We start from the raw sequence: 24,012 nt of genomic DNA on the forward strand, positions 1-24,012 counted from the left end.
GTCATAGGAAAAAAAATAAAAATTCTAGAAAAACCTTCATTTAAAATGGGAATACTTGTGCTTATTTGGGTCATAAATTTAGAGCTGGAGAATGCTCTAATTCCACCCTAAAAAGCACCTTCTAATAAATGCCCTATGCAATCCTGGATGTATCGGCCAAAAAAAAAAAAAGAGTGGTCATGCGATGCTCCATTTATTGGCATATATGTCCTAGATGCATTGCTTTACACATCTCTCCCATCAAAGCATTGTACAGCAGCACACAGTAACTTACCTAGTGCAAGCACGAGACCTAAAGTCTTGCGAAGTTTCTGTTCATGGAAAAAAAGTGTATGAATCAGTCAAACATAAGGCACTTTTTTGTTTTTTGAAAAATTTTTATTTATTTTGAAGAAAATAAAGTTTGTATGTGACAACGGATATCAACTACCAGGGTAATTGAATTGACTTTTAAACATTGCTATTTGAAATACTTTAAGAATGAAAACAAATGGAAATGAAAAAGTTTAAAAAAAAAAAAAAGTATGCTGGGCTTAAACTGGTGAATGATAAACTGGTTGTTCAGGCAATTAAAAAAAAGAATAGCCAGGTAGATTATCTATGAAAAAAAATACCAGATTCTTTTTACAGTTTCATGTAGTATTCAGGAAAGCAGCATTTCCCTGATCCTATGAACATAACAATGACTTTCTCTACTGGTAAAGAGGTGAATTAACCTAAGGACAAAAACAAGAAGTCCTGATAATCAGGTAAGAGATTGGCTACCACCAAATTGATGCGGCAAGATGTTGCACTGGAAGTAGATCCTCAGGATTATCACCTTTGTAAGCAGTAAGGCACAGCAGGTTGTAATGTGAATTTTATGGTGTATCAAAATAAATTGGAAATTATCAGTGAATTACAGAGAAAAATAAAAATTATAACCAGACATTGTTTATGTAAAACAGCTGATAAAAAATTGCTACACAAGCAAGTAATTATTATTGGCAAATGAGAATCTACTCATAAGGGGCGTTTTTTGGTGACTCCTTCTGTTGACTATATACTAAAATATTTTCTGACAAACCAACCTTATGCTTTGACTACATCAAAGACTAATTTTACACTTTGATCTGAAGACAGCTGAAAAACACATCAGAGCTATTGCCTATATAGTCCTAGTTAACAGCGACTTCTAAACAGGTTAGTTTTGTTAATTAAAGAAAAAAAACATATTAGAAAATAAATTTATTAAAATAGTAAATGGGCTGAACAACATTATATAATAACCTAAAAAAAGGGATTGAACGAAAAAAAACTAGCATTAAAATTCCCTACATAATTACCAATCAATCCTCCATTTATATATAATGTATCAGACACTGCTCGCCCAAGATCATGTTGTCAAGGACATGCACTGAGGAAATCAATCATATATTAAATGTGTATGCATTTAGATTTATTTAAATTTCTCCGAGCCAAAAATACTTGCATCCCCAATATGAACAAATACATTTCAAACATGTTTCATCTACAAACATTTCATCTTCAGTAGTTCTACTGATATTAGGGAGGCTTACAATGTTCCAGTTCCATAAAGAAGGAGAGAAAAAAAAAAGTCCTCAAAGTTTGAATTAGAACTCACTGCCGCACTGCAGAAGGGTAAAAGGGACGGAAGAAATAGAAATGAAAGATGCGCTAGGTAAAAAAAAAATATATATATATATTTATAAAATGTAGGAAATCAAGAATATACACAGCCATCAAAACTAATCCAGTAGAGTTTCTTGCTCCTTTTTAATGCTCGTCAGCATAGAGTGCTCATTTTCTGCAGCTTCTGAGTCCCCGCTACTTAACAGGATGGACTTCCCTTCATCGTCAAGCGCAAAGACGTCTGAATTTTGGCCTTGGCACGTGTGTTTGACCACCTCATTGGGCGTAGAAAACGTTTTGTCACACAAATTACACTTATAACGTTTATTTGTTTGAACTAACATGTTGTCCATTTGGCTACTCTCATCAAAGGAGCATAACTCTAGAGTCTGCTTGTCCACCACGGTGTAGGTGTCAGAACTCTTTAGACACACGTGCCTCGCAGCTTGATTTGCCCTGCAAAAGCTCTTGTCGCAGGTGCTGCATTTGAATGGCTTGCCTGTGTGGATGTACATATGCTCCCGCCAATGACTTTTCTGGATAAACTTGCGCCCACAAATGGTGCACTCATACTTTCTACGCTTGACTTCTCTTTCCTGGTCAGCCTGTTCCAAATTATCTATATCAGCAATATCTGAAGGAGGTGGCGTTTCTGACTGCTGTTGCCCATCAATGATCGGGGAATCGGAGATCTGTGGCATATCACTGTCACTGATGATGCCAGCCTCTGCAGCTTCCATTGATTCTTTCCCAATTTCCGATCCATTGTTACAGAAAGAAGGGGAAATGCTGGCTTCTGTCTGCCCAGTGGAGGAGCTAAATGGAATTCCTGTGTGAATCTGGAGGTGTTCACGTAGGCTGCTTCTTAAATTGAAGCGCCTGCCACACAAATGGCAAGCATAATACTTGGGGAAACTTCCATTCCTCTTCATGATGCTTGGCTTCACATGAGCAATAGTTAGGGATGAGTTTTGTTCTTCACTTGGCGTCTCTTCCATGCTATTTTCCTCCACAGTAGAAGCTGTAGGAAGAACAGAAGAGGCTGGCTCTGGAGACATAGGTGCTTGTGCAGACTCAGAAAATGTTAAATTTGTCCGATTTGCTGCAGGCAGTGATGATGAGAGCTGCACATTGTCTGACAACGCATCCTGATTAATTCTGGTGGTCTGTGGACGAGTCTCACGGTTATTTTTCTCAGATGCAGGAGTAACTTTTGCTGGAGGTCTTATCTGATGATCTGCTATCTGAATTCCATAAAGAGAGGATGCAAGAGGAAAAACCTGATCTGCGTGTGAAAACCCACCATGGCTTGCCAGACTGGCCTCTTGAATTAGTGGAAAGGCGTGCAAAAATTTTATGCCTTGCTCAAGGCGCACAGGATCAATGAGCTGAGGTGCCATTTTTCCAGTATACATCAGGTGTAGGAGATAACTAAATATATCTGGTTGGATGTCTGTTGATTTCAAGCGAACACATTCACTGTAGGGAAAGAAGAAAAAAAATACATAAGGAAGTAGAAACGTAGGCCAAAAGGAAAATAAACTAAAATTTGAAGTGTTTAATCTGTAACATTACATCACTTAGTGATTTATATTAGGAGCAGCACTCTTAGTAAATTTTGGGATGCCTATAAAACCGTGAACAACACGCCAAATGCTTTGGATTGTCTTGCAGATATACTGTGGGTACTGCACTGGGAAAGTGTTCCTTAAAGGGACACAGAATGATGGTGCAAACCAAACCAAGTACAGGCGCTCTGTGCATCATGGCGGGGCCAATCATTCTTACCACCTGCTAGTTTTCCCATCTATCTCCTCCATTCTCTGGGTCTATAAAACCAAAGAAAATGGGGCCGGAGGAAGATACAGGGAAAACAAGCAGGTATGAAGGTGTATATAAATGACTGGCCCCGCCACGAAGCACAGAGCAGCGGGACTTAGTTTGAACAGTCATTCTGTGCTGACAGAGTCCATTTAGTAGCCACAACAATGCTAAGACGGTGCTTACACGCAATGTTATGTTTGGGCTTTTAACACAGCAGCCGTGTACTGCAGTCTTTTTACAGTTTCCTTGCACATTCACAATCTTAAGGGGGAGGAAACTGCCCCACTTGCAAAACCACGAGCCAGTTGTAATGGCCGCGCAGCTTTTCAGATGACAGAGGTTTCCCTGCAAAATTAACCCCTTCATGACCACCGACATACATGTACATCATCGGCCGTGTCCCTGCCTTTGATGCGGGCTCACACGCTGAGCCCGCATCTTTCCTCGCACTTGATAGCGGATTTAATCAGCCATGAAGTGCCTCTAAGAGCCTGATCCACTCGTGGCTGTTAACCAGTTAAATGTCGATGTCAATCACTGACAATTTAAAACGTGCAGACAGGAAACATATCATTGATCCCGCCCATCGACGCGCCTGTCATGTGATCACGGAGCATTGATGGGTTGTCATGACAACCAGGGGTCTGCTGAAGACCCCCCTGCCTGACAAACCGATCCACCTGTGAACATTTTTTTGGCCTCTGTAATAAAATGCAATAAGAGGTGATCAAAACATCATGTGCCCCAAAATTGTATCAGTAAAAATGTCAACTTATGGTGCAAAAAATAAGTCCTCAGAGCCCCAGAACCTGAAAAATGAGAAAGTTACGAGTCTCTGAGAATGGCGAAAAATAATTTGACAAAATTTGAGGTTTTTTTTTTTTAATTAAGTGGTGAAAAAAACAACAAAAAACAACTATACATGTTTGGTATCTGCGTACTTGTACTGACCTGGGGAATCATATTGCCATACATTCCAAACATTGTGGAATTGCACTTTTTTTTGCAATTTCACTGCATTTAGTGTACTGGAAAACAGGGAAACAAAATTATATGTGGCAGAATCAATGGTGTCATTCAAAAGTACAAGGCGTCCAGCAAAAAACAAGCCCCCATACGGCCATATGGCTGGAAAAATAAAAATTTTTATGGCTCTTGGAAGAAGGGAAGGAAAAATCTAAAATGAAATATGGAAAATCGCCCAGGGGTGAAGGTGTTAAGTGACCGTGCTGGAGAGACCTGTCAAACACCTGGAAGTGATGCAGAGAGAAGCTGTCCAGGTGTGGGACAGACTAGCCTCTGCTCTTCCTATGGTCCCCCATCAGATCGTTAAATGACCTAATTGTTTAAAATCAGTTTGTGTGTCACGTGTACTTATATAAAAAAAAAATAACAAAATAAATTTATAATCTTGCAATTTTCCCACTGGCCACTAGGACTTATACTTTTGCTGAAAACTCTTCCTGAAACAGTAAGGTAAGAGTAAAAAAATATTATCAAAGGCAGGATTACCAAGACAGGCAACAAGAGATGAGCAAATTAATTCAAATAGCATTGAGTTTGCCAAAATGCGGATTTTCTGTAATTTGCTTGGGCTTAGATTCAGCAAGCAAGTGGCCGTTGACCACCATTTTTCTAAACTATAAAAAGGGCAACCAAAAGGTTAAATCTACTATATAATCGGCTTATCCCGTCTGTCTGTCCGTCCAGGAAATCCCGCGTCGCTGATTGGCCGTGGCCGGATCAATCAGCGACACGGGATTTCAGAACAAGATGGCGGCCGTTAGCGGCTCATCTGGTGCACGGAGGTCAGCGGCGATGCAGCCGAGAGATGACCGGCGATAGCCGGTCATCTCCCGGCTGCTCACAGCAGAAGTACCCCGACCGGCGGCCTAGGCGGCGCCGCTCCCCGGTCCTCCCTTCACACTTACAGTTGGGAGATCAGCGGCCCTAGCCGCTGATCTCCCGGCGGTAGCCGCATGGAGGTCAGTGGCGATGCAGCCAGGAGATGACCGGCTGCTTGCAGCGGAAGTACCCGCACAGGCAGCGCCGCTCCCCGGTCCTCACTAACACGGTTCGCTGATTGGTCGCGGCCGCCGGCCGCGACCGATCAGCGATATTGGCGCGAAATTTAAAACACCGCTGTTCTGATTGGTGGCTACCACCGGGCCGTGACCAATCAGCAACGAGCGCAGTCCGGCCACGAATTGGTAGCCGCATGGACCGAAATTTAAAACACCGCAAAATTTAAAACACCGCTGTTCTGATTGGTTATGGCCGGCGGCAGCGACCAATCAGCAACTGGCGCAGCCCGGCCGCGAATTGGCGCCGGATTTGAAACACGCAGGCCACCGTAGGGGGATCAGCGGCGACGCAGCCGGGAGATGACCGGTGCTAGCCGGTCATCTCCTGGCTGCTCGCAGCAGAAGTACCCCGACCGGCGGCCTCGCTCCCCGGTCCTCCCTTCACACTTGCTGCGTGGTCAGCAATGTTGTCACAAGCAGTATTGACAACATGACGTAATTACAAAATTCATTAGGGGCCCCGGGGTGATACATTGGGGGGTTAATTTAAAGTAGTGCACAACCCATTTAAACACTGCTTTGCTGACTAGTCGCGCCCGGTCGGCCACATACATATTCTAGAACAGAGGTCCCCAACCGCCGGTCCGCGGACCAGGACCGGGCCGTTGGGGTTTTTCAGCCGGTCCGCGGGGAGAGGGGGCCCCTCCAGCCTCCAGCAGGGCCGCCATCAGGGCATGACTGCCCTGACTCCAGTATGGGGCCCGGCCGGTAGGAGCCCCCTCGGAGCCCCCCTCTTGTGCGTCTCTCTCCTCATGGGGCCCCCGGCCGCATGCTAAGCGCCGGGTCCGGGACATCTTAGCGCTGCGCTGCTGCGGCAGCACCTTCATGATTCCCCTGACTTCCGGTCATGTGACGGCGCCGTCACATGGCCGGAAGTCAGGAGAACCTGGTGTCAGCGATTTGGACGAGCGCCAGGATTCTGCAGGGATCGCATGGGGGTAAGTATAACAAGTTTTATTTTTTTTTAAATACAATTAACTAGGAGTGGGGGGAATGGGAGATGCACATGGGGGGAGGGGAGAGATGAGAGATGCACATGGGGGGAGGGGAGAGATGAGAGATCCACATTGGGGGGAGGGGAGAGATGAGAGATGCACATGGGGGGGGGGGGAGAGATGAGAGATGCACATGGGGGGGGGGGGGAGAGATGAGAGATGCACATGGGGGGGGGGGGGGAGAGATGAGAGATGCACATGGGGGGGGGGGGGGAGAGATGAGAGATGCACATGGGGGGAGGGGGGAGAGATGAGAGATGCACATGGGGGGAGGGGAGAGATGAGAGATCCACATGGGGGGGAGGGGAGAGATGAGAGATCCACATGGGGGGGAGGGGAGAGATGAGAGATGCACGGGGGGTGGATGAGAGATGCACGGGGGGTGGATGAGAGATGCACGGGGGGTGGATGAGAGATGCACGGGGGGTGGATGAGAGATGCACGGGGGGTGGATGAGAGATGCACGGGGGGTGGATGAGAGATGCACGGGGGGTGGATGAGAGATGCACGGGGGGTGGATGAGAGATGCACGGGGGGTGGATGAGAGATGCACGGGGGGTGGATGAGAGATGCACGGGGGGTGGATGAGAGATGCACGGGGGGTGGATGAGAGATGCACGGGGGGTGGATGAGAGATGCACGGGGGGTGGATGAGAGATGCACGGGGGGTGGATGAGAGATGCACGGGGGGTGGATGAGAGATGCACGGGGGGGTGGATGAGAGATGCACGGGGGGTGGATGAGAGATGCACGGGGGGTGGATGAGAGATGCACGGGGGGTGGATGAGAGATGCACGGGGGGTGGATGAGAGATGCACGGAGGGGGATGAGAGATGCACGGAGGGGGATGAGAGATGCACGGGGGTGAGCTGCACATGGGGGGGTGAGAGATGCACATGGGGGGGTTATGTTTACATAACTTTGTTGCCTTATGAAGGGCGGGGGGGGGCCCCCAAAAATTTCTTGCACAGGGGCCCACTACAGTCTGTGTCCGCCCCTGGGATGAAGTAAATGCAGCTGAACAGCAGCTGTCAGGACAGCTGCCCTGTCCTGCTGCAGGGCGTGATGGGGCCTCAGTGATGCGGCTCCTGGCACAGCACATTATGTGGGGCTCCTGGCATAGCTCCTGGCGGGGACCTGGTCTACACTATATGATAAGTATGCACTAAACTCCAAATCCCTCCATTACCCCGCCCCCATATGACCAAAGCCCCGCCCACCCCACCCCCTCCTTGCTGGGCCATGGAAAAATGATCTTGCTTCAAGCCGGTCCCTGGTGCAAAAAAGGTTGGGGACCACTGTTCTAGAATACCCGATGCGTTAGAATCGGGCCGCCATCTAGTAAATAAATAAAATCTTTATATCCAACTTATTGCTCACCTCCCTGGGCCCTTCGGTCCTCGCCACAATTTCTGATCCCTTGCAGCTCTCGCTGGAATCCCCAATGCACCAGGACAAAACCCTCCTGGGCCTCATGAAAGCAAGAAGGGATTCCAGTGCAACACATTTCATACCTAACTTAAAGGGATCTGTCACCAGGTTTTTGCTACGCCATCAGAGAGCAGCATGATGTAGAAGCAGAGACCCTGATGCCAGCGATGCGTCACTTACTTGGCTGCTTGTTGTAGTTTTTATAAAATCCCTGTTTTATCTGCTGCAGATCTAGCAGTTCTCTGAATGCTGAGCGCTGCATAACCTTGCCCACCCCACGGATTGGTAGCTTTCTGTGTACACTGAGCATAAGCAGAAAGCTGCCAATCAGTGGTGGGTGTGGAGATATATAGAGCACATGAATATGGAGAACTACATGGCAGCAAGTTTACTAGTCCTCTAGTGATAAACTATGACAAGAAGGCCAGTAAGTGACACGTCACTGGAATCAGGGTTTTTCTCTCTGTACATTATGCTGCTCCAACTTAGGTGGCAAAAAAAGGGTGACAGATTGCCTTTAAACAAGAAGTCTTTTTCTGATGATTGTTTCCCTTTACACTATGGGCTAGATTAATAATTTGTAAAAAAAAAAAAATTAAGTCAATTTTTCACTTTTTGTTTTACAGTATTTGATGCTTTTGCACTGAATTCATCAACATTGTGCATGCAATTCAGGTATTTCAGACAAAAACAAAAGCGCTCTTTATTTTTCGTTTAGCTGTTTTTGTGTCTATTTAGCGCAAAAAAAAGATCACAATCCTTTAACCCCTTTCTGGCCCAGGGCGTACTAATACGTATCTGTGCCCTGGGCCTTATACGTATTAGTACGCCTTGGCAATTTCGCCTGCACACAAGCGGTGCGGGCGAGATCGCCACCGGGTGTCAGCTGATTATCACAGCTGACACCCGGTGCCATGTGCAGGGAGCGGTCCCGCATCGCTCTCTGCACATTAAACCCTGAAACGCTGCGATCAAAATCGATCGCAGCATTTTGGTGGCAAGAGGAGGTAAGCGCAATACTTACCTTCTCTGCCGGCGTCTGAGTCCGGTCCCGGATGTTGTCATGGTGACCCGATGTCATCATGACAACATCCGGGTCACCAGGAAGTTGCTTTGGTCATGCGCAGTGCACGACCAAAGTAACTTCTCCCTGTGCAGCGCTGAAAGGCTGCATAGCACAGTATGGTGCTGCAAAAAGTGAAAGTCCCATAGTGGGACAATGTGTAAAAGACCAAAAAGTGTCAAAAAAAAAAATAATTTTTTTTTTTTAAATAATCCAAAAAAAATAAAAATATATTCTACCCATAAATAAATAAAATAATTTTATGAAAAAAAAAAAATAAACCAATAAAAGTACACATATTTGGTATCGTCACATCCGGAATGACCTGACCTATAAAACTGTCCCCCTAGTTAACTCCTTTAGTGAACACGGTAAAAAAAAAAACAAAAAAAAAAACGAAACATAAAACAATGCTTTATCATCATACCGCAAAAAAATAAAAAAATAAAATGCGATCAAAAGGACGAATGTAAATAAAAATGGTACCACTGAAAACGTCATCTTGTCCCGCAAAGTACTGACCCGAAGAATAAAGCTGCCTCATCAATTTTACAACATGCGGAACGGCATAAAAAAAAAAAAAAAAAACCCACACAATTCCTGAATTGTTGGTTTTTGTTTATTCTGCCTCCCAAAAATCAGAATAGAAAGCGATCAAAAAATGTCATGTGCTCGAAAATGGTACCAATAAAAACGTCAACTTGTCCTGCAAAAAACAAGCCGTCATATGACTCTGTTGGCTGAAATATGGAAAAATTCGAGCTCTCAAAATATGGCGATGCAAAAAAAAAAAAAAAGGGATTTTTAGTGTGTGACAGCTGTCAGTCATAAAAACCTGATATGATTCTGGTATCGCTGTAATTGCACCGACCCGAAGAATAAAGTTGTTTAATCACTTATACCGCATGAGGAACGGCGTAAAAAAATAAACTCTAGGGTTAGGGCTGGGCCAGGGGTTGGGATTTTTTCAGAAGTAAAGAAAAAAAAATGACGATATGGCAACTAATGTTGAGCACAAGTGTTCGCTACTTGAGTTTGCATCGGGTGCTCGGGTATGCACAGAGTATAGTGGGTGCTCGAGTAACATGCTCGAGTCTCCGTCCCATATGTTTTGCAGCTGTTATACAGCCCAAAAAAAATTTGCGGGGATAGCCTGCCATGTAGTTTTCAAAATGATGTCACTTGTGGGGGGGTTTCCACTATTTAGGCACATCAAGGACTCCTCAAATGCAACATGGCGTCCGCTAATTATTCAAGCAAATTTTACATTCAAAAAGTCAAATGGCGCTCCTTCCCTTCCAAACTCTGCCGTGCGCCCAAACAGTGGTTTTCACCCACATATGAGGTATTGTCGTACTCAGGAGAAATTGCTCAACAAATTTCATGGTGCAATTTCTCCTGTTACCCTTATGAAAATGCAAAATTGGAGGCTGAAATACATTTTTGGTGAAAAAATGTGAAAATTTTATTTTTACGGCTCAATGTTATAAACTTCTGTGAAGCAGCTGGGGGTGCGAGGTGCTCACCACACATCTAGTGTAGACTCTCCCTGAGGGGGGGGGGGGTCTAGTTTCCAAAATGGTGTCACTTGTGGGGGGTTTCCACTGTTTAGGCACATCAGTGGCTCCCCAAAAGCAACATGGCCTCTGGGGAAAAAAAAAAAAAAAGTTCATTTTTTTTCTTCCACATTCCAAAAATTCCTGTTAAGCACCTGAAGGGTTAATAAACTTCTTGAATATGGTTTTCAGTACCTTGTGGTATGCAATTTTTAGAATGGTGTCACTTTTGGGTATTTTCTGTCATAAAGGCCCCTCAATGTCACTTCAAGTGTGATGTGGGCCCTAAAAAAATGGTTTTGTAAATTTTGTTATAAAAATGAGAAATTGCTGGTCAAATTTTAACCCTTATAGCTCCCTAACAAAAAAAAATTTTGGTTTCAAAATTGTGCTCATGTAAAGTAGACATGTGGGAAATGTTATTTATTAAGTATTTTGTGTGACATATCTCTCTGATTTAAGGGCATGGAAAATCAAAGTTTGAAAATTGCAAAATTTTCATAATTTTTGCCAAATTTCCGTTTTTTTCACAAATGAACGCAAGTGATGTCGAATAAATTTTATCACCATCATGAAGTACAATATGTCACGAAAAAACAGTCTCAGAATCAGTGGGATCCGTTGAATCGTTCCAAAGTAATTACCTCAAAAAGTGACAGTGGTCAGAATTGTAAAAATTGGACTGGTCATTAAGGTGCAAACCACACACTGTGCTGAGCTGAGCGGTTGCGGCAGAGAAGCGGGGCACAGGAGGCAGCAGCCGCCCGCTGCTGCCTACACGGTCCCCGCTGCTAATGAAAATGAATACTCACGGCTCCCCACACCCATGGGCGTGAGGAGCAGTGAATATTCATGCTCCTTAATAGCAGCACATAGTGTATCAGCAGAGCGGCTCCTGCTGCTGCCAGGCGATAGCATGTGCCTGCTATTAAAGGGCATAAATATTCACCCCCTCTCCACGCCCATGGCTACGCTGTGTGCTGGCTATTAAGTAGCATGAAGTCACTGCTTCCCACGCACACAGTTCCGGCATATCTACCAGGATGGGGGATATTATCTGTGTCAGCAGCAGCCGAGCTCCCCCTTAACAGTGCATCGTGATCACATTTTTTGCTTAATTTTTTTTTCTATTTTCCTCCTCTAAAACCTAGGTGCGTCTTATAGTCCGAAAAATACGGTAATAGCTTTCTAAAGCTGTCCCGGCCACCGAGAAGAAATTAACTTTTATTTCTCCTGGCAGCTTTCAGTCAGAGGCACGGCCTAGGTCACCAATCAGTACATAAATGAGCCGCAGCTGTAAAAGCGTCTCTGCACTGATTACAGTCATCGCTCACTACGTACTGAGAGGCTACTGGAGCCGCCCCTCTATTACTGGATGTTAGGAGGAATAAAGTTCATTGCATTTCGGTAACCGATCCTTCAGTGTGGCGGCCGCACGGCTATTTTACACACAATTAGAATATCATCAAAAACTTAATTTCAGTTCTTCAATACAAAAAGTGAAGCTCATATGTTATATAGAGTCATTACAAACAGAGTGATCTATTTCAAGTGTTTATTTCTGTTAATGTTGAGGATTATGGCTTACAGCCAATGAAAACACAAAAGTCATTATCTCAGTAAATTAGAATACTTTATAACAGCTTGAAAAATGTTTTTAAAATCCGAAATGTATGTTCAGTAAATGCACTCAATACTTGGTCGGAGCTCCTTCTGCATCAATGCTGCATGGCATGGAGGCGATCAGCCTGTGGCACTGCTGAGGTGTTATGGAAGCCCAGGTTGCTCTGATAGCAGCCTTTAGCTGGTCTGCATTGTTGGGTCTGGTGTCTCATCTTCCTCTTGACAATACCCCATAGATTCTCTATGAGGTTAAGGTCAGGCGAGTTTGCTGGCCAATCAAGCACAGTGATACTGTTGTTTTTAACCCCTTTAAAGCCCATGACGTATTAATACGCGTCTGTGCCCTGGGCTTTAAGAGCCTGACCCGTATTAATACGTCATGGCGATCGAGCGCGCACACAGGCTGTGCGGGCGCAATCGCCGCCGGGTGTCAGCTGATTGTCACAGCTGACACCCGGTACTATGTGCAGGGAGCGGTCTCGCACCGCTCCCGGCACATTAACCCCTGCAATGCTGCGATCGAAGTCGATCGCAGCATTGCGGTGGCTAAGGGGAGGTGATCACAATACTCACCTCCTCTTCTGGCCTCCAGCGCTGTCTGCTGCAGCTTCCCGGATGTTGCCATGATGACCCGATGTCGTCAGGACAACATCCGGGTCACCAGACAGCAGGAAGATTTTTTAGTCATGCTCAGTGCATGACCAAACAATCTTCTCACTGTGCAGCGCTGACAGCCTGCATGGCACAGGGATGGTGCTCCATTCCTGTGCTATGCAGGCGATCAGAATAAAAAAAGTGAAAATCCCATAGTGGGACAAAGTATAAATATAAAAAAAACTGTCAGAAAGTGAAAAAAAAAAAATAAATAAAATAAAAAAATATATAAAAAAAAATCCACCAAAAATAAAAATATTATTATGAAAAAAAAACAAAACAAACAATAAAAGTACACATATTTGGTATTGCCGCGTCCGGAATGACCTCACCTATAAAATTGTCCCACTAGTTAACCCCTTCAGTGAACACGGTAAAGAAAAATAAATAAAAAAAGAAGCAAAAAAACAATGCTTTATCATTATACCGCCAAACAAAAAATGGAATAACACGCGATCAAAAAGACGAATATAAATAAAAATGGTACGCCTGAAAACGTCATCTTGCCCCGCAAAAAACAAGCCGCCATACAGCTCCATCGTCCGAAAAATCAAAAAGTTATAGCTCTGAGAATAAAGCGATGCAAAAAAATATTTTTTTCTATAAAATAGCTTTTATTGTGTAAAAGAGCCAAAACATAGAAAAACTATATAAATGTGGTACCGGTATAAAAAAACTGACCCGAAGAATAAAGCTACCTTATCAATTTTACCACACGCGGAACAGAATAAAAAAAATGCAAAAAAAAACACAATTCCTGAATTGTTGGTTTTTGTTTATTCTGCCTCCCAAAAATCGGAATAGAAAGCGATCAAAAAATGTCACGTGCCTGAAAATGGCACCAATAAAAATGTCAACTCATCCTGCAAAAAACAAGATGTCACATAACTCTGTCGTACAAAATATGGAAAATTATAGCTCTCAAAATATGGCGATGCAAAAACTAGATTTTACAAAAAAATGTGTCTTTTAGTGTGTGACAGCTGTCAATCATAAAAACCCGATATGATTCTGGTATCTCTGTAGTCGCACCGACCAAAAAAATAAAGTCATCTAATCACTTATACCGCACTAGGAACGGCGTAAAAAAATAAACGCTAGGGCTGGGGTTGGTTTTAGGATTGTTTTTTTTCTTTCAAAAGTAAAAAAAAAAAAAAAAAAAAAAAAAAAAAAAAAAAAAAGATGACGATATGGCAACTAGTGTTGAGCGCAAGTGCTTGTTATTTGAGTTTGCATCGAGTGCTTGGGTATGCATCGAGTATCGTGAGTGCTCGAGTGACATGCTCAAGTCTCCGCCCCATATGCTTCGTGGCCAAAAAAAAACCTCGTGGGGATTGCCTGCCATGCACGAGCGATCCCCGCATGTTTTTTTTTTGGGTGTCTAATAACCGTGAAACATGCGGGCGGGGACTCGAGCATGTCACTCGAGTACCCTTGATACATGGTGCATACCCGAGTACCCGATGCAAACTCAAGTAGCGAGCACTTGCACTCAAGACTAATGACAACTTATTCAATATGATGACCTAATGTTATCAAATTCTGTGTTGTACCTCTGAGTTCAAAATGTTCACTATACCCCTTGATAAAATCCTTGAGGGGTGTAGTTTCCAAAATGGGGTCACTTGTGGGGGGTTTCCACTATTTAGGCACATCAGGGGCTCTCCAAACGCGACATGGCGTATGCTCTCGATTCCAGCCGATTTTGCGTTCAAAAAGTCACACAGTGCTCCTTCCCTTCTGAACTCTGCTGTGTGCCCAAACACTATTTTCCCCACATATGGGGTACTGGTGTACTCAGGAGAAATTGCACAAAAGTTTTTGGGATCCATTTTCTCCTTTTACCCTTGTGAAAATAAAAAAATTGGGGCTAAAACATAATTTTTGTGGAAAAAGTTAGATTTTTTTATTTTCACGGCTCCATGTTATAAACTTCTGTAAAGCACTTGGGGGTTCAGGGTGCTCACCACACATCTAGATAAGTTCCCTGTGGGGTCTAGTTTCCAAAATGGTGTCACTTGTGGGGGGGGGGGGGGGGTTTCCACTGTTTAGGCACATCAGGGGCACATCCGCTAATTATTCAAGCAAATTTTACATTCAAAAAGTCAAATGGCGCTCCTTCCCTTCCGAACCCTGCCGTGCGCCCAAACAGTGTTTTTTCCCCACATATGGGGTATCTGCGTGCCCAGGGGAAATTGCACAACAATTTTTTTTCTGTTACCCCTGCGAAAATAAAAAAAATTGAGTCTAAAGTAACATTTTTGTGTAAAAGTTAAATGTTCATTTTTTTCTTCCACATTCCAAATATTCCTGTGAAGCACCTGAATGGTTAATAAAGTTCTTGAATGTGGTTTTGAGCACCTTGAGGGGTGCAGTTTTTAGAATGGTGTCACTTCTGGGTATTTTCTGTCATAAAGACCTCTCAAAGTGACTTCAAATATGATGTGGTCCCTAAAAAAATTGTTTTGTAAATTTTGTTGGAAAAATGAGAAATTGCTGGTCAACTTTTAACCCTTATAGCTACCCAATAAATAAAAATTTTGGTTCCAAAATTGTGCTGATGTAAAGTAGACATGTGGGAAATGTTATTTATTAACTATTTTGTGTGACATAGCTCTCTGATTTAAGGGCATAAAAATTCAAATTTTGAAAACTGCTAAATTTTCGCCAAATTTCCGTTTTGTTTTTTTTCACAAATAAACGCAAGTGATATCGAAGAAATTTTACCACAATCATGAAGTACAATATGTCACAAAAAAACAATATCAGAATCAGGGGGATCAGTTGAAGCCTTCCAGAGTAATTACCTCATAAAGTGACAGTGGTCAGAATTGTAAAAATTGGCCTGGTCATTAACGTGCAAACCACCTTGGGTTGTAAAGGGGTTAAACTAGGTATTGGTACTTTTGGCAGTGTGGACATGTGCCAAGTCCTGCTAGTGAATGAAATTTCCATCTCCAAAAAGCTTGTCAGCAGAGGGAAGCATGAAGTCCTCTAAAATTTCCTGGTAGACGGCTGCGCTGACTTTGGTCTTGATAAAACACAGTGGACCTACACCAGCAGATGATACGGCTCCCCAAACCATCACCGATTGTGGAAACTTCACACTAGACCTCAAGCAGCTTGGATTGTGTGTCTCTCCACTCTTCCTCCAGACTCTGGGACCTTGATTTCCAAATGAAAATTGGAACTCTGGGACCTTGTGGAGTGTGTCAATGACTGCTTCCTGGACATCTGTCAAGTCAGCAGTCTTCCCCATGATTATGGAGCCTACTGAAACAGACCAAGGGACCTTTTTAAATGCTTAGGAAGCCTTTGCAGGTGTTTTTTGTTAATTATTTTAATTTGCTGAGACAATTACTTTTGTGTTTTCATTGGCTGCAAACACCTTTCTTCACAGGGTGATGGATTACAGACTTTCTAAATATATCACAGGACATTTACCTTGTCTGGTGTACAAAGAGCATCTTGAAATAGTTGGAAAAAGAAGCAAGAACTGATTTGTGAGCCTTAAAGTAGACATCACCAATGGCAACGGTGCAGTCACACAAGAACCCAAATTCCCTCTGGGCATTTAACTGCTGCAGAAGTATAAGTCCGTGGTTGGCCAAATCCATCTTCTCAATGGAGTCTGCAGAAAAAAAATAAATAAATAAACATTCAAGATCACTTTGCAGAAAAACAAAGAAAAAAAAAAAAAGATAAACCTTAATATCCCAAATAAAATTATTAGAGCCTTATCAGTTCTCCTGACATGTCTATTATAGTTAATATATTCAGAAGCATTGCTTTGCTTTCTTAGAACCCCTGTTATTTCCCTATACATTGTTCTTCCCCTATGTATTACCATACCCTTATACCAGGGATGTCAAACTCAAACACACAGAGCAAAAATGAAAAACTTGGACAAAGCAGTGGGCAAACCAGTATACAGTATAATGGGCCCCACATAGTCCTCCAGACAGCATAATGGGCCCCACATAGTCCTCCAGACAGCATAATGGGCCCCACATAGCCCTCCATACAAAATAATGGGCCCCACATAGCCCTCCATACAAAATAATGGGCCCCACATAGCCCTCCATACAAAATAATGGGCCCCACATAGCCCTCCATACAAAATAATGGGCCCCACATAGCCCTCCATACAAAATAATGGGCCCCACATAGCCCTCCATACAAAATAATGGGCCCCACATAGCCCTCCATACAGCATAATGGCCCCCACATAGTCCTCCATACAGAATAATGGGCCCCACATATGGGTGGTGGGTCTGGTGTCGTGGGCCAAATACAATCACCCTGCGGGTCAGATTTGGCCAGGGTTTGACATATATGACTTACACTGTCCAATCAATGTTAGCAGACTGCTTAAGGTCCCGTTCACACTCTTCTTGAAGAGAGTCTCGCCCCTTAACCAGCCTCCTCTCCCTTTATGGAAACCATAGACTCAAATTGATTCAGTTTGTGCTTTTTTCTGATTGTGTCCATCTTTTCAGACAGGGGTAAGAACTTCATCAACTACACCGTGGGAAAAAAAGCAAAACACCGAGCCAATTTGAAAATAATCTCTGGATGCATTGCATAAGCAGCGTGTACAAGGCCCAAGGGCACACCACACACTCCTGACAGCAAGGTGTTACCATTCTCCATAAATATTCTGCAAGAATTAGGCTAAATTCAGTCCTTGTTCCCATGCTAATAAACACTGCATTTTTTTCCCACTGCATTTAAAGTTGTCCACTAGTCACTATGCTCCTCCATTATAAAATAATAACAGATACACCTCCGGTGCAAGCAATGTTCCAGCGGGGTGGCGCTGGCTGTGACATAACAATGTCACATGAGCCCTGCAGCCAATCAGCGGCTGCTTCACTCTCCCCTCCTTTACTCTCCCCTCCTTTGGACAAATCAGACATCCGAAAAAAAGTGAAAAAGCAGAGGCTTTCTCAAGATGTCGGATTTGTCAAAACGAGGAGTGAGTGAAGCAGAAGCTGATTGCCTGCAGGGCTCACATGGCATGTGCTCTGAGTCCCAGGAGAGGGAGTTCCGACATTGTTGGAATGGCGCCCACATCGGAGGCGATTATAGCAGCTACTATTTTATAAGGGGGAACATAGTGATTGAGAAGGGATTGTCAGTTCCAGCAAAATGGATACGATTTCATGAAAACACATGTTCACTGCTAAAGAGCTGGGGTCTTTTTTGTACAATTTTTCCCAAAGGTTTCTATGGGGAGCAGCTTGAATAAAGTCATGTAAAAAAAGTTTCTTTTTTAATTGTAGAATCCTAGAGTTTCTGCACACACAAAAATAAACGGTGCAAATTTGCAACAAAAATAAGAATAAAACAAGACCAAATTTGCACTAAGAATAAACAAAGACACACAAAAAAATTGAAGCAAAGATGCAATAATCAGACCAGATTACCATTCATGATATTTTGGTGCAGACCCTTCAGAGAAAAAAAAAAGCCTAGTGGGGGAAGCAGCCTATTTGCACATGGGAACATGGCCTTACACGTGCATTTTCTAAGTGTGTAAAACACAACATCTTTTTCTCACAAGTCCATTCATTTGGCATGTTTTTTTCTCATCCATTTTATATCTGAAGCAGGTAGACAGTATGAACGGTTATTTATCTTAACAAAAGATCTGTTGATAATGGATGAAACTTGGATGGAGCTCTGAAATGGACAGCATGCCGTCTCTTTTGCTTCCGGATGCTCTGAGTTTGATGGATCGTACAGAGCGGTTTTAAAACTGATGTGTGTAGATCAATGAAACAGCACATGGATGTGTACACAGATGTGTGACCGCAGCTGAAGGTGCTGTTCATATCTACATTGTGTCTACCGCAAATCCAGACAAAAAATACTGAACAGATCAAAGCAGTGTGCTGTGCTATTTTATCTGTTAAAATGGCGCACGCCATGACCGAAACCAGACAGACCCCTGTATAGTCAACGGGGTCCGTGTGGTGCTAGCATGGTTGTTTCCATATTCCTTCCCAATAATGGGAATAATGCACCTGTGAACCCAAGAATCACCGCACAAAGCCGCTTTGCAGGAGTTATGAGAGAGATGCTCCAGAATTGTTCTTTAATTGAAAAGACAAGTATTTACTACAATGTATTTGACAGAAGTGGCAACAGATTTGTTTTAAATAGGTTTTCCATTTTAAACCTTGAATGATATATGTTATTGGTGTCTAATCTGTGGGGGGGTCCAACAGATTTTCCCTCCACAGTGGAGCCCCTGGCCGCCCTCTGTACAGGAAACTCCTACATAGCTCCATTCGTCAACCTCAGAAGCTATTTAACCTCACCGGTCAGAAGGCGATGGAGATCACGGTGGCTCAGTGGATGGCACTGCAGCATTGCAACACTGGGGTCCTGGGTTCAAATCCCACCAAGTACAAGACTAGCCATGTGATTTTGTCATGAATGAAATCCTATGTATAATCTACTGTATATGTTTATACAAAAGGGTTTGGATTGCATCAGTAGCCCCTTCATGCATTATCTATGACAAGCTGACACAGAAGGTGAGAATTTTGTTACTCACCCTAGGGGAAAATGTAGAAAAAAAATACTTTTTGATAGAAAGTAAGAGGAATGTGATTTTTAGCAGAGATGTAGTCATAGCTAGGTTTGGGTGGACTATAACAGAAAAAGAGAAAATAACAGTTATTAATATTGGTTGATTTAGTAAAGTGGTTGTCTACTACTGACAACCCCAAATTACTCCATTCAGGATTCCATAGGATGCAAACACAGGGTGTACTCACCTCCTGCAGCCCTGTTCCAGCGACGTCATCGTTCCTGGAGAGTGACGTTACATTGTTGTGTCACGGGCCGGCCGCGCCCAATAAGTGGCCGCTCATCAATATTCTGTCATAGCAGACGTCCACGCTAATGAATTAGGAACGAGCTGACGAGGTTGTGGCTTGCCCGTGACAATGTTATGCCACTCCGGGAATAGAGGCGCCATTCCAGAGTACGCAATGTTTTTATTTTTATCGGTTTTTCAAATGATTAAGCTGGGAATGAATGTCTAGTAGACATTGCTGGAATAGCATCGCTGCAGGTGGTGAGTATTCACTGTTTATATGTTATCTGGGATCCTGAAATAATTAAGCAACGGTGGTCTAGTCGTGGACATAACCTTTAAAAGCTCAGAGGAATTTAGACACGTGAAATTTTAATTATATAAATATATCATTAATCAAAGGTACCGTATTTATCAAAATAAAAACTACAGCGATGTTACCGCTTAATAGAGTACAGAGATCACACTACATGTTTTCGAACAGGGAATAAAATAGAACGCGAAACAGGGAACTGATCAACCACAGTGAACAAAGCATTATTAATTTTAGCACACTTCCAAAGCTAAGGGCATATTGCAAAAAAAAGAAAAATTGTTTTGCTGAATATACTGACGTCTACAGATCTTTCATGGATATAATTATGGGCAATAAGACATTCTTAGAATTCTTTACTAGATTCAGTCCTCCAGCAACGTTTCACTAAAGCAATTTTCCTCAAAATTCTGACCAAAGGAAAATGACAGGACAGAACCTAACTACAGAGCGGGTGGTCAGAGCAGTTCAGACTGACTTCTACAGCTAGGGTGCAGGAACTTCAGAGATTTACTTCATGTAGGTCCACGAACACTGGAAAATCACTAACTGAAAATGGCTAAGAAATACTAAAGATTAATACATTAGAGCCCCAATTCACCATTGCCTTTGTCCCTTGTTTTTTTGTCTAGTTTTGCGCCTTTTTTTGTTTCCACCCAATTCATTATTGTATTTGCGCTTTTTTTAAGTCTATTTTATGTGTTTGTTTTTTTATGTTTTGTGAGCAGCAATTCCAGAGGTTTTAACCTGATTCATCAATTGAGACTTTTAGCACCCACAGTGTATTTTTGAGTGTGCCAAAATTTGAGCAAAATTTTAAACACCAAAAGTCGCAAAACACAGTTCAACACAGGAAGAGAGCCTGCTTTTTTTACTTTGCGCCACGTTCACCACTTTCATAAATTTGGCACAAAAACAACAAGTAATACTGCAAAACAAAAAAAAAAGAAAGTGACTTTATAATATGCAAATGATGAATAGGGGCCACATTTGGCCTAATTCAAAGCTTTCATGTAAAAATATTGGAATAAAAGTTTTAAGTAGCAAAATTCAGGTGAGTTTTGCGTAAATTTTGTGACTGTTGGCGTCTTCACATCTGTTTCTCCCGGCTGTGCCGAAAAGTGCCGAGCTGCGGCAGAACAAGGACGTGGTGACCTCCACTCGACAAGTTCATGACGAGCGGCGGTGTTCACTATGCCACAAATCTTACACCAGCGGGTGATGGAATAGGATTTGTAGCGAAGCGCAGGCAGAGGTGTATGCCACTCGTCCGACGTTCATCATCCTGGAGAGGCGTGCGCCTCTTCATGAATCAAGAGTGCGACTCCAGCAATGCCCTTCATCAAGACTGGCGTGAACAACACCGGTCTTGATGAATTGGGCCCATCGTCTTTTTTAATAATCAAGTTTGCTAAATTGGGCAAGCCCCTTACAGACAGCTATCAACTGGATGAGGAGCAGATTAAAGCCAGGTTCATACGAGCGTGTGAACATTCATTAAGACTGGCGTAGTGCGCGCCAGTCTTAATGAAGGTCTCCCTGGAGTACACGGACCTGATTTATTAAGCAGCGTTTAATGAATCAGGTGCATCTGATAACCCGCTTGTGCCACTGGTGTACATTATGAACTGAACGTGTGGCCACGCCATGTCCATATTACGCCCATATTGCTGTAGTTGGTCAGGACAGTGTAAATGACAAAGACTGCAATATTTTTGCGCAACTGCCAAACTGATCTTTATTGTGGTGTTTACGACAGATTTCTGGCATGAACAACTTAATCAGCCGACCCCGTAGTTTTTCATACAGGAAAATATTTTTTTTTCCCGTTCTGTGGTGCTTGAAGAGATCTGTATGTCATCCAATTTTTTACATCCACGTTTACAGAAAAATGGTAATCTTTGCAATGGATCCGTTAAAACAAATGCCACGCGGATGGTGTCAGTATAGTATCGGTTTTTCCTTAAGCACTTACTGAGTTCTATCGGTGGGAGAGTCTTATTTGAAAAATTAAAGAGACTAGCGTATGCTGCATTTCTTCAATTTTTTTTTTTTTAAATCACATTGTCTGTATAAAAAACAAACAAAAAATGCTTATCTGAACGATTCTGGACATTCACTTAACAATTACACTGCAAGGTAACCCTTAACCCCTTTACCCCCGATGGTGGTTTGCACGTTAATGACCAGGCCAATTTTTTACAATTCTGACCAGTGTCACTTTATGAGGTAATTACTCTGGAACGCGTCAACGGATCCCACTGATTTGGAGATTGTTTTTTCGTGAAATATTGTACTTCATGATATTGGTAACATTTATTTGATATGGCTGGCGTTTATTTCTGGAAAAAAAAAAATTGGAAATTTGGTGAAAATTTTGCAATTTTCAAACTTTTAAATTTTATGCCCTTAAATCAGAGAGATATGTCACACAACATAGTTAATAAATAATATTTCCCACATGTCTACTTTACATCAGAACAATTTTGGAACCAAAATTTTATTTATGTTAGGAAGTTATAAGGGTTAAAAAAAAATAAATACATTTCTGGACCCAAATATTTTATTTCCAAAGGGGTAGCAGGAGAAAATGGACCCCAAAATTTGTTGAGCACACAGATACCCCATATGTAGGAGAAAACTATTGTTTGGCCACACGGCATAGCTCAGAAAGGAAGGAGTGACATTTTGGAACGCAGATTTCGATGGAATGGTCTGTGGTTGTCATATCGCCTTTGGAGAGCCCCTGATGTGGGGGTTTTCCACTGTTTAGGCACAAAGTGACCCCATTTTAAAAACAAGACCCCTCAAAGAATTTATTTAGATGTGTGGGGAGCATCTTGAACCCACAGGTGTTTCACAGAATTTTAGAAAGTGGATCTGTAAAAATGAAAAAAAATATATTTATCCCACAAAAATGTTTAGCCCCAAATGTTCTCATTTTCACAAAGATAGCAGGAGAAAATGGACCCAAAAATTTGTTTTGCAATTTTTTCCTATGTATGCAGATACCCCATATGTGGTCGAAAACTACTTTTGATGCACAGTGCAAAGCTCAGAAGGAAGAAGCACCATATTGGAGTTCAGATTTTGCTGGACTGGTTTGAGGGTGCCATGTCACATTGGCAGAGCCCCTAAGGTACCAGAAGAGACCCTCATAAGAGACCCCATTTTACAAACTACACCTCTCAATGAATTAATCTAGGGGTGCAGTGAGCATATTGACACCACGTGTGTCACAGTATTTTATACCATTGGGCAGTGAAGAAAAAATAAATTTAAATTTTTACCACCAAAAGATCCTAGTTACTTACCGGTAACGGGATTTTACAGAGCCCATGACAGCACCACCTGAGAGAGAGGGTATCCGCCCACCAAGGACAGGAACCTACTGAATAAAAAGGCGGTACCTCTCCTCCGCATCAGTTTTTGTTTCAGAGCATGAGAGGGCCTCCGAAGACAGGTTAATACATAACCACCACCTCAACATATGTACTAAACACCTTAAAAAAAGTGCACACCACAGTGATAAAGGGGAGGGAATTAATAGGGTGCTGTCATGGGCTCTGTAAAATCCCGTTACCGGTAAGTAACTAGGATCTTTTCCCCTTCTCCCATGACAGCACCACCTGAGAGATTTATAGAGATCAAATACCAGAGGGAGGGATCACCGCTTGCAACACCCTTCTACCAAAGGACAGATCAGTAGAAGAGGAAAGGTCAAGACGGTAATGTTTGTAAAATGTAGCAGGGGATGACCAAGTTGCCGCCTTACATATAATGTCGATGGGCACATAAGCCTTCTCAGCCCAGGAAGCAGCTACCGCTCTGGTGGAATGGGCCTTCAGGTTCTCAGGAACCGGCAGATTGCTAGAAGAGTAGGCTAAGGTAATAGTATCCCTGACCCATCTAGCTATGGTCCCCCTTGTAACCTTAAGTCCTTTCCTAGCCCCCTGAAAGGATATAAATAAAGCGTCACTCTTTCTCCAGGCTTTTGTCACTTCCAAA

General features: G+C 42.9%; 1 protein-coding gene across 2 annotated transcripts in view; it reads right to left on the reverse strand.

Moving 5' to 3' along the window:
* Positions 1-412: 412 nt before the first annotated feature.
* The window catches only part of ZBTB2 (zinc finger and BTB domain containing 2), a 35,632-nt gene continuing 12,032 nt past the window's right edge, over positions 413-24,012 (reverse strand). Inside the window, exons 2-3 of one of the 2 annotated variants that reach the window (XM_073672705.1) lie at positions 16,307-16,493; positions 414-3,111 (exon numbers count right to left, since the gene is read on the reverse strand). In XM_073672705.1, the coding sequence (XP_073528806.1) occupies positions 1,749-3,111; positions 16,307-16,479 (1,536 nt within the window). In that variant the 5' untranslated portion in view covers positions 16,480-16,493 and the 3' untranslated portion in view covers positions 414-1,748. Of the gene's footprint in view, positions 3,112-16,306; positions 16,494-24,012 lie in introns of both variants that reach the window. The other variant, XM_073672706.1, reaches the window with a different exon arrangement.

This window comes from Phyllobates terribilis, unplaced genomic scaffold (assembly GCF_046119375.1).
Source record: "Phyllobates terribilis strain yellow unplaced genomic scaffold, ASM4611937v1 Scaffold_3__8_contigs__length_932513732, whole genome shotgun sequence".
In the NCBI taxonomy this organism is placed as follows: domain Eukaryota; kingdom Metazoa; phylum Chordata; class Amphibia; order Anura; family Dendrobatidae; genus Phyllobates; species Phyllobates terribilis.